The sequence below is a fragment of the Cetorhinus maximus genome, chromosome 28 (genome assembly GCF_964194155.1).
Source record: "Cetorhinus maximus chromosome 28, sCetMax3.hap1.1, whole genome shotgun sequence".
NCBI lineage: Eukaryota > Metazoa > Chordata > Chondrichthyes > Lamniformes > Cetorhinidae > Cetorhinus > Cetorhinus maximus.
In genome coordinates this window covers 19,301,117-19,314,783 of record NC_135906.1, presented here as the reverse complement: position 1 = coordinate 19,314,783, position 13,667 = coordinate 19,301,117, and the positions used below count along the sequence as shown (strand labels likewise).

The 13,667-nt window shown below is 41.6% G+C and overlaps 1 protein-coding gene across 1 annotated transcript in view; it reads right to left on the bottom strand.

Moving 5' to 3' along the window:
• Positions 1-13,667, bottom strand: part of LOC144668888 (voltage-dependent P/Q-type calcium channel subunit alpha-1A-like) — a 741,147-nt gene that overhangs the window by 93,403 nt on the left and 634,077 nt on the right. Inside the window, exons 36-38 of the mRNA XM_078531346.1 lie at positions 11,685-11,782; positions 10,310-10,460; positions 9,040-9,167 (exon numbers count right to left, since the gene is read on the bottom strand). Of these exons, the coding sequence (XP_078387472.1) occupies positions 9,040-9,167; positions 10,310-10,460; positions 11,685-11,782 (377 nt within the window). The remainder of the gene's footprint in view (positions 1-9,039; positions 9,168-10,309; positions 10,461-11,684; positions 11,783-13,667) is intronic.

Below are 13,667 nucleotides of genomic sequence, written 5' to 3'. Positions count from 1 at the left end.
ATCCTGTTCAAGAATACCATTTACAAGTTTACAGTCCAAACTACAAACCCCTCTCCTGTTAAGTGCAAAAAAACCCTGCAAATCTAATTTTGATTCCAACCAAGCATTTCAGATCCACTGTCACTATTAAACAATAAATACATCTGGTATATTCCTTCAATCCTAGCCAATTCAGGAAATCCTCGCTATCTCTCTGACGTTTGAGCCAGAATTCTTCTCTGATACTGCCCAGAATAAGGCAGAGATAGCCTACTCTCCCTCCAAGTTAGGCTCAGCACTTGCTTAGCAAAGCTTTCAGTGGGAGCCTCAATGACATGTTTGGGGTACTTCCTCCCCATATAGTCCACATCACCTCTTTTAGTGCTACAACATCGTTTCCTTGTACTAGTGGGCTCCCTCGGTTGGGGGTGGGGGTTTCATGTCAAGAGCCAATGTGCCTCACAAATGAATCCTGATTTAGAAAAATGGATTGGGATTGCATCATGCTGAAACTCCACCCCAAAGAGGAGAATCCTGCCCCTGGAGTTAGCTTTGGTCAAACGAGGGAATCAGAAGTTGGAGTGATTCTTTATTTGAAACTGTGGTGCTTAAGTTTTCTGGGAAAATCAAATACCAAGCCAAAGTATCTGGCAGGCACATATGGTGTTATAATGGCCATTATATTTATCAAGCAGTTTGTTAAGAGCAACATAGCTGCCATTTTGAATTTTAGGCAGGAAATACAGTCTAGTGATTTCCCCCTAATCATAAATCTGTAGACTTATTGCTGCCTCAGTCACCTTTTGATACTCTACACCACTGAATAGACAGCATGAGGGCAGAAGTTTTATGTAGCACTGTTCCTGCTGTTAGGGTACAAGGCTTTGCTCCTATGACTCCATGAACAGGGAGCACTATCCACAAACCATTGCCCTGTTCACAATGCATTGGATACAAGTGCTATGATGTTACAGTCAGAGATCTATACAACATTTCTGCTCCTTCAGCTGGTGTTTCTTAACTGTAAAACAGGACAATAAAGTTACTGAAAAATGTGCAGCTATCTTCCTTTACAATTCTTCCAATTCAAGAGCACTGCCATACACTATACATCCTATTTGGTCCTTTGGAGACTAGCTTTCATCCACTCTAAAATGGGTAGTGACATTTCCAATGCACTCCTATTGAATGGATATAAAGAAGCATGGAGGCGCTGTATTATTACTATATGCACTGAAATGCAAGACTGAGCAAGAAGGGAAACAGTGGTGGTAAACCTTTCTCAGCTTCCGTTCAAAAACCCAAGACGCCAGAATCATCTAAGTTGCTGTCAAAGGCAATAGTGAGATCCAATCAGTTGTTCTATAAATTCACATTACTTTGGTCTCGAGGATCAGAGTTCAGACTCCAGACTCAACTGTTCTTTCCTCTTCCATTGTCCAAATCAGTGGGTATTGTCAGTTCCTGGCTTGGTTCCTAGATAGGGAGGCTTTATCCTGGCAGCTGGACAGGGAGTGGTAAATAGGTGCTGATAAATTGGGATATGATCTACAGAGGAGTCCACAGATTTATTCACATCACTCTCTCCTGCTGTCTCATTACCATCTCAGCCCACTGTTCTTATTCAGGATATCACGGGGGTGGGGGGTGTGGGCGTGGGGTGGGGGGGAGTGTTTTACACAACATGCTATTTCTGAGCATCAGTTGTAAATCATAAACATTAGCATGAAGGATAACTGTAACCGTGTATTCTCATTAACTTTGAGAGACCTTTAACAGGATCCCTGGATTCATCACTTTCCTATCTTCACTCTCACAAGCCCCATAATTTTCAACAAATCAGTGATTAGAAAGGAAAAACAAATCATTCAACAGCCATATGAGTGACTTCAAAATGTTAACCCATGTTATGTGTCACATTACAAATGATGCTCTTAGTCACTTAAATTGCTCTTTTTTAAGGTGCAACCTGCATTCCTTAGTGACATATCTGCAGCTGATGCAAATAATGACCTATCCTTTCATCTATGTGGGCAACTGACAGAATATTGCTAAATAATGTCATCAAGTTTGTATTTGAGAAAAGAGATAGGCTATAGGCAGAGTATAATATTCAAGATTTATATGGTTATATTTAGAATTGTACCTGATCCATGGTATCATCAGTTGCCACATCCATGGAGATCCAAAGAGGCAACTATTATGATATCACCACCTTACCAACAGTCAAGGCTTCACCTTGCTTAGAAACAATACAGGTCACAGTGCAGGTAGAAACTAGGGTTGTTTACTGCATAATTAGAATTCCATTAAAAATTCAGCAATAGATGGATATTGCCTCTAAAGAACTGTAGAAAGTGTAATTTTTGGGAAATAAGTAAACAAACCAGCCAATCAGATATTTAAAGTTGCAGAGTATGGTAAAGGCCAAGGTTTAACTTGCCAAACTCACTGAAAACTATTAATGATCCTGTTGTGCTCTTGACTGATTTATTTTTCTCAATGTAGCTTTTGGCGGTAGCACTAAATCTATTACAACATTGATAACCTAATTAATCAAGTAAACTGAGTAATAGAACTACACTTATAGAGGTCCTTATAGCATTAGGACCAAGCAACCCATGCAATTGGATGTGGTCCTGACTGGATCCAGCAATTAGATTATCTAGGAAAAGTAGGGGCCCATATTGACCCATGGTATAGGCCATCTACAAGGCAAATGTCATCCCTGTCCACTTGTATGAAAAAGAGTGGTATGGCCTGTTGCAGCAACTTCTCGCCATAGTAACTTCTTACTACAATAAGAAACTGAATTATGGGCTGAATCTGTTGAAATTATGTCTATATATTCTTTATAAATTCATATACAAAATCTTCTTTTCTAAAGTCTTATAAAGAATTCAGGATTTCATCAGTCCATAGATGTTGGGGGTTAGTGAACAATCCTTGCTTATTAATTGCATTTGCCCGCTATATACCAACTACAAAGGAATTTTGTTTAACGTCCTCTTAACATTACTGTACTGAGACTTTCGAAGGAGCTTGGTGGAGTGAATGGTGAGGTCAATGATTTGGTATGTTAGACTGTGGTAATGTGCTTGATGACTTGAAGGGCCTTTCTCATTCCAATCTTCTCTTGTTCTTGTTGAACGTTATTTCTATTTTATTTAATTTCTTTATTCAAAGACGACCTCCCCTGCTCATTCAATTCACGTAAATGACCCTTTCCATAATCTAAAGGCAAATTTAACTGCTCCACTTCGGTAAATTGTTGGGGATTAGTGAACCCAAAAAAAAATCATAGGAACCTGGATGTAGCTGGTCAAATTCATGTTCTAATTAAATTAAAATTGTAAGTGGGCAGCTTAGCTCTGGAACTCATTTATACTCTTAAGATTCAATGGCTTGTCGCCTGTCTAATTCACTTAGTGTGAACAAATGCCACTTGCTTTTCTTATTATTCCTAATTTTCCTACTTATCCACTGATATTTGAATGTTTCTACTAAGTGAACAATTTGGCTGGATCAGCTCTGTCGAATATCCTCTTTAATGATGAATCTTCATTTTGATACGTCATGTAGCAGAAAACTGGTACTGCAACATTTTCATTTTGATCCCAGGCTCAGTGGATTTATGTAACTATTTTACTTATTTTGATCCAATGAAATTAGGTTTCTCGATCTTTATTTAATAAAAACAGTCTTTTCATTTTTTAATGAATTATGAGAACAATTAGATGTTGATTCAGGTGTTTAAATTCTTTTCTCTCACTGGTAAAATCAACTACAATTTTAAGCTCCCTTAATGATTTTGAGCCATAGAACATCCCCTAATCTTCTTACTATCATGATAAATATTCTTCTCATTTTATCCTCTGCCCTCCTGAAAAAATTGCTGGGGTAAAATCCACAAATGTTGACTGTCCATGTTTAAGTAGTCATTCCTAATGTGTATCTAGCTACTGAGTGTCTGTAGGCTCTTCAACAATGGAAAGCAAGGTGTATCACACCTGAGCCAGTTATCTTGGCCTCACCCATATATTGTTATGTACGTTTTCTAATCAGGGCTCCTACTGTCACCCTGATGGAGGTTTAGGACAGAACTGTAATTGGGGCCGGGCCCTTTCTGGCCTATGTCTTTGATGTTTTAAAAATAAGCAAATGAATGACATGATTTTATAACATCTTGGAGCCAGGTCAGACCTTGACAATACAATACAACTTTAAATTTTACAGAATGAAGTTGAGATTAGGTATGTATTTTTGTTACAAAACTTGTCCTAAACACTTTTTTTCAAATGACACAATTTTATACAACTATCACTTTCCTGAACAGTAATTGCTTCACAGCTGACAAAACTAACAGGATTCACACATAACATACTGGGGACAAGGTTAGGATATTTGAGAGGAATTTCAATTATATAAAGAAGCACAAAAAAGGCTGAGACTGTTGCAAACTATTTTTTATTCATTTTTGTGACTGATGGGGAAGGCAGGAGGGAATTGTGATTTTAATGATTCACTCAGTGAGTGATCAATGTGTTTTCTTCACTAATACATACAGTAGTCATTCATTGTATCCAGTTTATCCAAAGACCTACTCCTTCAAATGATTTTAGTTGTTACCTCAGTGTTAAGTTGACATCTAAAGACTCACCTCTCCCACCAGAAGGGGGATTAATTAACTGACATTTTCTAAGAGCGGTTAATGTGAGCAGCTGGCCGGAATCCAATCTAACCAAGGATAGGGGGAGATGTGGGGTAGTGGTACTATCACTGCACTAGTTTTCCAGAGCCCCAGACTAATGCCCTGGGATATGGGTTCAAATCCCACCATGACAGCTCCTGCTCCAGAAATTGGAGGGGTTCTAATCTACCTATTTCTGGGAACAGGCTCTTGGAAATATTTGTAAAATAACTAGTTTTACAGTTTTCCCTTAAATTTTCCCCTTTTCCAGATTCCTCGAGACTATCTTCTGTTATCCCACTCCCTCCTTTCAGTCAGGATGACAATGAGGTCACCTCCTGCACAGCAACCATGAGTGACTGTCAAGACAAGTGCTCCTATAGGGCCAGCACTGATGGTGCTCACACACTCAGGACTTCACTCAGCAACAAACTCCAGATATTCGCCTGGTGATAACAAGCAGGCTACATTGATTTATTTTGGTCTGGAATATTGGTTCTCATGTTTATACTGTTACAGGTGAACACTGAAAGGCAAGAGGTCTTCAGTGCTTTTCTAAAACCTTAACTAAGAATGAGTTTGCGGCTCATTCCTTTGAATATGCGTGAGAATGAAAGACCCTCCTCACTCACACATCATAACTGGGGCTCATAAGCGATCCAAAAGTCATAGTTAAAGGACTGTTAAGTGTTGATGAGCAACAATAATAACTACAACTCATAGGCTTTAAAAAAAAAAATTCATTTATGGGATGTGGGCGTCACTGGCTTGACCAGCATTTATTGCCCATCCCTAATTGCCCTTGAGAAGGTGGTGATGAGCTGTCTTCTTGAACCGCTGCAGTCCATGTGATGTAGGTACACCCACAGTGCTGTTAGGGAGGGAGTTCCAGGATTTTGACCCAGCGACAGTGAAGGAATGGCGATATATTTCCAAGTCAGGAAGGTGTGTGGCTTGGAGGGGAACTTCCAGGTGGTGGTGTTCCCATGTGTCTGCTGCCCTTGTCCTCCTAGATGGTAGTGGTCGTGGGTTTGGAAGGTACTGCCTAAGGAGTCTTGGTGAGTTGCTGCAGTGCATCTTGTAGATGATACACACTGCTGCCACTGTGTGTCAGTGGTGGAAGGAGTGAATGTTTATGGAAAGGGCGGCAATCAAGTGGGCTGCTTTGTCCTGGATGGTGTCAAGCCTCTTGAGTGTTGTAGGAGTTGCACTCACCCAGGCAAGTGTTCCATCACACTCCTGACTTGTGCCTTGTAGATGGTGGACAGGCTTTGGGGAGTCAGGCAGTGAGTTGCTCATCACAGGTTTCTTAGCCTCTGACCTGCTCTTGTAGCCACACTATTTATATGGCTAGTTCAGTTCAGTTTCTGATCAATGGTAACCCCCAGGATGTTGATAATGGGGGATTCAGTGATGGTAATGCCATTGCATGTCAAGGGGCGATAGTTGGATTCTCTCTTGTTGGGGATGGTCATTGCCTGACACTTGTGCATGCGAATGTTACTTGCCACTTGTCAGCTGAAGCCTGGATATTGTCCAGGTCTTGCTGCATTTGGACATGGACTGCTTCAATATCTGAGGAGCCATAAGTGGTGCTGAGCATTGTGCAATAGTCAGCGAACATCCCCACTTCTGACCTTATGATGGGAGGAAGGTCATTGATGAAGCAGCTGAAGATGGTTGAGCCTAGGGCACTATCCTGAGGAACTCCTTTAGTGATGCCCTGGAACTAGATGATTGGCCTCCAACAACCACAACCAGCTTCCTTCATGCTAGGTATGACTCCAACCAGCGGAGAGTTTTCCCCTAATTCCCTTTGACTCCAGTTTTGCTAGGGTGCCTTGATGCCACACTCGGTCAAATGCAGCCTTGATGTCAAAGGCGTTCATTCTCACCTCAACTCTGCAGTTCAACTCTTTTGTCCATGTTTGAACCAAGGCTGTAATGAAGTCAGGAGATGATTGGCCCTGGCAGAACCCAAACTGGGCATCAATGAGCAGGTTATTGGTAAGAAATTGCCGCTTGAAAGCACTGTCGATGACTCCTTCCATCTCTTCTCTGATGATGGAGTGTAGACTGATGGGGCTGTAATTGGCTGGGTTGGATATGTCCTGCTTTTTGTGTACAGGACATACCTGGGAAATTTTCTACATTGTGGGTAGGTGCCAAAGTTGTAGCTGTCCTGGAACAGCTTGGCTACAGGCATGGCAAGTTCTGGAGCACAAGTCTCAATATTATTGCCGGAATGTTGTCAGGTCCCATAGGCTTTGTAGTATCCAATGCCTTCAGTTGTTTCTTGATATCACGTGGAGTGAATCGAATTGGCTGAAGACTGGCATGTGTGATGCTGGGGACCTCCAGCGGAGGCTGAGCTGGATCATCCACTCAGAACTTCTGACTGAAGATTGTTGCAAATGCTTCAGCCTTATCTTTTGCACTGATGTGCTGAGCTCCCCAATCATTGAGGACGGAGTTATTTATGGAGCCTCCTCTTCCAGTGAGTTGTTTAATTGTCAAACACCATTCACGACTGGATGTGGCAGGACTGCAGAGCTTAGATCTGATCTGTTGTTTGTGGAATCGCTTAGCTCTTATCCGTTGGTTGTGGAATCGCTTAGCTCTGTCTATCACTTGCTGCTTATGCTGTTTGGCGCACAAGTAGTCCTGTGTTGTAGCTTCACGAGGTTGACACCTCATTTTTAGGTAAGCTCTGTGCTGCTCCTGGCATGTCCTCCTGCACTCTTTATTGAACTAGGGTTGATCCCCCCTGGCTTGGTGATGGTACAGTGGGAGGTATGCCAGGCCATGAGGTTACATATTGTAGCTGAGTACAATTCTGCTGCTGTTGATGGCCCACAACGCCTCATGGTTGCCCAGTCTTGAGTTCCTAGATCTGTTTGAAATATATTCCGTTTAGCACGGTGGTAGTGCCACACTACACGATGGAGGGTATCCTCAATGTGAAGACGGGACGTGGGAATCAGTAGGAGGTTTCCTTGCCCATGAGACCTGATACGATGAGACTTCATGGGGTCCAGAGTCGATGTTGAGGGGTCCCAGGGCAACTCCCTCCCGACTGCATACCACTACAGTGTCGCCACCTCTGCTGGGTCTGTCCTGCGGTGGGACAAGACATACCAGATACCAGGTATGGTGATGGTAATGTCTGGGACATTGTCAGTAAGGTATGATCCTGTGAGCATAACTATGTCAGGCTGTTGCTTGACTAATCTGTGAGACAGCTCTCCCAATTTTGGCACTAGCCCCCAGATGTTAGTAAGGAGGACTTTGCAGGATCAGCAGGGCTGGTTTGCTATTGTCATTTCCGGTGCCTAGGTTGATGCTGGGTGGTCAGTCTGGTTCCGTTGCCCATATCCTGTGACTTTGGCTTTTAAGTGCATTCTTATTTCTATTACAATGTGTGTCCGCATGGAATTGCTATGCCACAAGAGGAATGTGCATTTTCCCGGAATACTCATTAGAAGCGAGAGAAATTGCCTCAGCCCTGTTAATACTCAGATTTCATACACACTGAAAATTTAATCAATTACATGTTACCTATATTAAAGCCATAAAGGCAGATGAAGTGAATTGCCATCATTGATTGGGAACAGGAAGAAAACTCTAGCAACATACTGAGGTCCGCTCATTATGATGGAGAGGCATTGAGACAACTGCCTGAAAAATGGGGCCCACAGAGCAGTCAGTTTAAAAGTTCAATCAAAGATTTCTAAATTTTTTTTTCAAAACCAATCAGCTAGTCTTTCTGCAGCCACATAAATCCAGAAACATTTTTGTAGGGTCTCCGAGAGATCACAAACAGCTATACTGTCAGCAGGAAGTGTACATATTGAGCTCTGTTGCACGGTGTATACAGATAGATACCTGCACAGCGAGTCATAGTCATGATGTTAGAAATTTAATTTTTTTAAATTTTAACCCCACTACTCATACCACCTGGAGTTTAGACTTGCAAGCCAGAAATGCTCATTCAAATTGAGCGGTCATTGGTGCTGGAGATGTTTCTAAAAAGTTTAAAGAGAATGATCTCCAGTTGGGGCTGTGGGGATGGTGTGGCTGTTTGTTGGTATCTTACTAAAAGCTACTCATCCAGTTCTTCTCCATTTGGATCTGAACCTGGATATATGGCTGACTCATAACAGTGTGTCACTAACCTACAGAAAAAAAAAATGAATTGAAAATGAACACGTTAGCCTCAATTTTAATGTGTGCAGTGAGTCCACAGTGAGAGCTCACTGCTTCTGGCTGCAATTCAGATGCAACTAATAGTTCTCATTTCCCATCCGCTCAGATTCCACGCTGTGGTACAGAACTCTGAGGAAGGAAGCTTGCTAATGATAGGTGCTTACCGGGCGGCTGGATCATACTCAGCCCAGACCCTGACGTACTCATCCAGGTGATGGGGTCCAAGGATGGAAGAGTCCCGCGTCAGGTACTCAAAATTGTCCATGATGACGGCAACAAAGAGGTTCAGCATCTGACATATAAAAAGTGAAGAAGCATAAACTGGGGTGCGCATTAATTAACTACAAGTTATTAACTGTTTAACAGTCAACTGAAAGAGCAGGGACCCATGTTCTGCCACATAAAAGAAAGACACAGGATTCACATGTAGAGAATTCTGAATCTTAGCTATGACATCAGACCAAGGTAGTATAATTATAAAGTAAGGCAGCAGCGAAAGAGAATGAAGAACCACTCAGTCCTGCTTCTTGCTTAGATCATCTACAATCTACTCTATCATGGATGCTACACCCATTAAATCTCCTAAGGGAAGGAAAATATTCTCTAATCCTCAGAGATATCATACAACTCCAGAATATTCATCCATCCTCATTTCATAGAATCACAGAATGGTTACGGCACAGGAGGCCATTTGGCCCATCATGTCTGAGCTGGTTCTCTAAAGTAGCAATTCACCTAGTGCCCCTCCTCGCCTTCTGCCTGTAGCCCTGCACATTCTTCCTTTTCAGATAATAATCTTCACTACTTAACTGACCAATGACTTAGCATGAATCTTGTCTACAGGGGAGGGAAGAGGAGAAATTTACATAAAAAATACCAGTAAAGCATATCATGATCAGTGAGGTATATAAATAAAACATGGAAATGTCCATCAAATACTTCTTTCCTGGATCAAAATTTTCAAAGCTGATTTCAAGAAAAATCCTTCAAGCCTACAGAAAAACAGAGACTTTCATCCCACAAGTAATGGCTAGGTTAGAACTCAGGTCCCTGAAGTGAAATGGTTACATGCAAGCTCACGGCACCACCCAGTGCCCCAAACTACATCAACAGTGACAGAAATGAAGTTTATCATATTTCACTCTGGGAATCATGGAAATCATTTTTGAAAATAGACTCATTAACTATAAAAAGCTAACTTGATTAGCTTGTTGAGACAACAGTGGCGTAATAATAGAGAAGAAAACTGAAAAAGCTGGAAATACATAACCGGTCATCAGGATCTTAAGTAGGATGTTTTGTTTAGTGCTTCTGATGTGAAGGGTGCACATCCAGAACAGATACTGACAGACTTGCTATATATATCCAACATTTTCTGTTTTTAGTTATTAAAATAATGAGGTTGAAAAGAAATGCGGTGCACTCGATACTTACCAGGAAGGAACAGAGGAAAATAAAGGAGACAAAGTAGAAATAGGCAAACTCATTGCCACACTCGTTTCCTACAATGCCAGATCGCGTATCACATGGTTTGCCGCCCAAGCATGATAACATGATACTATGCCACGCCTCCCCTGTTGCACTCCTGAAATACACATAAAAAAATACACATAAAATCTTGTTACAGGACTGGTCGCCACATTATAGGAAGGATGTGATTGCACTGGAGGGGGTGCAGAGGAGATTCACCAGGATGTTGCCTGGGATGAAACATTTAAGTTATGAAGAGAGGTTGGATAGACTTGGGTTGTTTCCATTGGAGCAGAGAAAACTGAGGGGCGACCTCATCGAGGTGTACAAGATTATGAGGGGCATGGGCAGGGTGGATAGGGAGCAGCTGTTCCCCTTTGTTGAAGGGTCAGTCACAAGGGGGCATAAGTTCAAGGTGAGGGGCGGGAGGTTTAGGGGGGATGTGAGGAAAAACTTTTTTACCCAGAGGGTGGTGACGGTCTGGAATGCGCTGCCTGGGAGGGTGGTGGAGGCGGGTTGCCTCACATCCTTTAAAAAGTACCTGGATGAGCACTTGGCACGTCATAACATTCAAGGCTATGGGCCAAGTGCTGGTAAATGGGATTAGGTAGGTAGGTAGGTCAGGTGTTTCTCACGTGTTGGTGCAGACTCGATGGGCCGAAGGGCCTCTTCTGCACTGTGATTCTGTGATTGCAGTCAGGAAGGATGGATGAAAACCAATTGGGAATTCACACCCTTCCCTTAGTAACTCACCTGAAAGGCTTCAATTTGATAAAAGCCCCAGTACAAGTGATTCCCAATTCTAGGTAAAATTTGAGGCCTCTTCTAGGCACATTGGGTCAGGGATTTCTCCTTAAATTGTGCACTGGGACAGAACAGTAGACTTACTAACAGGAGGAATCGTCCAGTCTGAGTCCTTCTCTGTGATAGCTCAGTGGGTAAATGTGCTGTCATGCTGAGCTCTACAGATCAAGGAATTTCAGTTTCAACCCCTGGCCTGGGCTGAGTTAGCAAGGGCTGAGTTAGCCAGGGCAGCACTGAGGGGTATGGGGAAGAATGGAGGCTTCATCAGCTAGGGAAAGATGGAACTGGATTTGCCAATATTCCTGCTCTTGATCATTACACAATGGATTGTTGCTGAAAAGTGCACGTGTCTACATGGCAGGTGAGGACAGAATTGGAGTTGGCTGTGGTACCTTCTATACTTTGATAGCCTGCTGACAGTCACTACCTAGGCTGCATGAAAAGAGGTACTGGAGAGGTACATGGTATCTATGGAACCTGTCCCTCAGTAGACATTAGGAGAAATTAAGAGGCAAATAAAGTTGATGTTTCTTACCGGAAGAGAAGCATCAGGGCTTGGAAGAATGTTCTGAAGTTGTTGTGGTGATTAATTTCACTATCTTCATCATCATCAACTGCAATATTTCCAAATAGCTGCAAAATGAAGCAAGGTTTATTTCAATTTCAATTTCATGTTATTATCCATACGGAAATTCATTTCAGGTGCATTGCTCGTTTGTTAAAAATTACATATAAATGAATGATAACAATAAAGAAAGAAAATCACCCTATCAGAGACCTAACTTTAATGAAAATATGTAGTAAAACTATTCCAATGTGTTAAAATAATCCGACATCGAGTCCCACCCCGAGTGCATATTCTCATCAATACATCAAATTTCTGTTGAAAGTTTGTACAGGGAAGCGCACAAATGAATTCAGGGCCCGATTTGTCCTGCATCTGAGGGATTTTAGCCTTTCACCTGAACACAACCAGCAGTAATACTGAAACAAGGGGTGATTCTCATTGTTCACGACATTCTTTACTTTCATCAAATACCTTTTCTGCCCGTTCCAAACTCACTGTACCCTTAAAGAGTCTGCTTTCCTAAGACAACAGTACCAGTCGAGACATCCAAAAAGGATAACATTCTCAACTGCAGCCGGAAAGAAGAGTTTCATGACTGTAGGGTCTACTTGAAAGGATTTTAATTTTCTGAGGTAGTATAATTGTGTGTCCCTTGGCCACCACATCTGTTCACTGATCCCTCCAATTCAACTTATCAACTTTGACACCTAGATACATGTGTTTAGTAACTATTTCAATATCCACATCATGAATCTTCACAGGAACAATATCATTAACAGACTTTTTCTTAAAGGCTATAACTAGTTCTTTCATCTTGTTTTCATTCAGAACATTTTACGAACTTCTCCACCAAGTTCCTATAGTTTCCTTCATTATTCCTTATGATACCCACAAGTAGCATATCATCAGCATACTTCAGGATTGTTATGTACTGATACCCTGATCAACAGTCATTCTTATAGAGGATGAAAAGTAAAGGTGACAGCACACAACCCTGACGAGGTCCAGTATTCATTAACATAGTTTCTAGGATTTATTCAGAGCCTAACACCCACTGGGTCCTGTTAAGAAGGAAATCATTGATCAAAGTATGAGAGTAGGATTGACATCAAAGTTTTTCAATTTTTCATTAAGCTTGAATGGTTGTATAGTATTAAAAGCTGAAGAGAAATCAACAAAGGTAGCGCAAGCATAGTTGTCTAATCTATCCTTATGCTGTTGGATCAGATGGACCAAGGTCAGAACAGCATCAACCACTGACTAAGGATGCTGATGGGCAAACTTCGGATCAATAAGTGGAAAAAGAGGATCCAAAAGACAATTGACACAATGCACTCAAAGCACCTCATGACTATTGATGTAAGAGCAACTGATTGGTATGTTGGGGCTGAGACAGCTTGTGCTAAAGCTGAGAGATCTTAATCATTGTGCTCACACAAGTACTCTGCTCATAGGGGAAAAAAGGAAAAATATTTATAATGAAGACTTAGCAACAGGCAACAGCTCCAGAATGTCATAACTCAGATGTTTTGTCTTATAACAGACTGTAATCCCTTTCTGCAATTGAAGTTATGTGAGGTTGGAAGGGCATAGAGTCTCCACTGAACTACATCTTTGCAGGATCTCAACAGACTTGGAATTTCAAGTTTTTTAAATTCATAAAGTTAACAGAGGGCTGTCAAGGTTGAAAAGAGCTGAGGAGAAGCAGTTAAAAGCAGGTAAATCAGATGGCAAAACTGTAGATTATAGTTAGAATGGAAGACTGAGTGAGGGGTGGGGAAGGTACTACAAGGTTAAGGCTCTGGGAAATAATGAGTTAAAGGTTAGAGTTAAAAACCTGATTTTAACACAGTGAGAATGCAGCATGAAAGAGTCTGTAGGACTCATGGAACCAGGTATAATGTATCACTGTTTGCAAAATGACGCTAAAGTTTTTCAATAATCCAACAA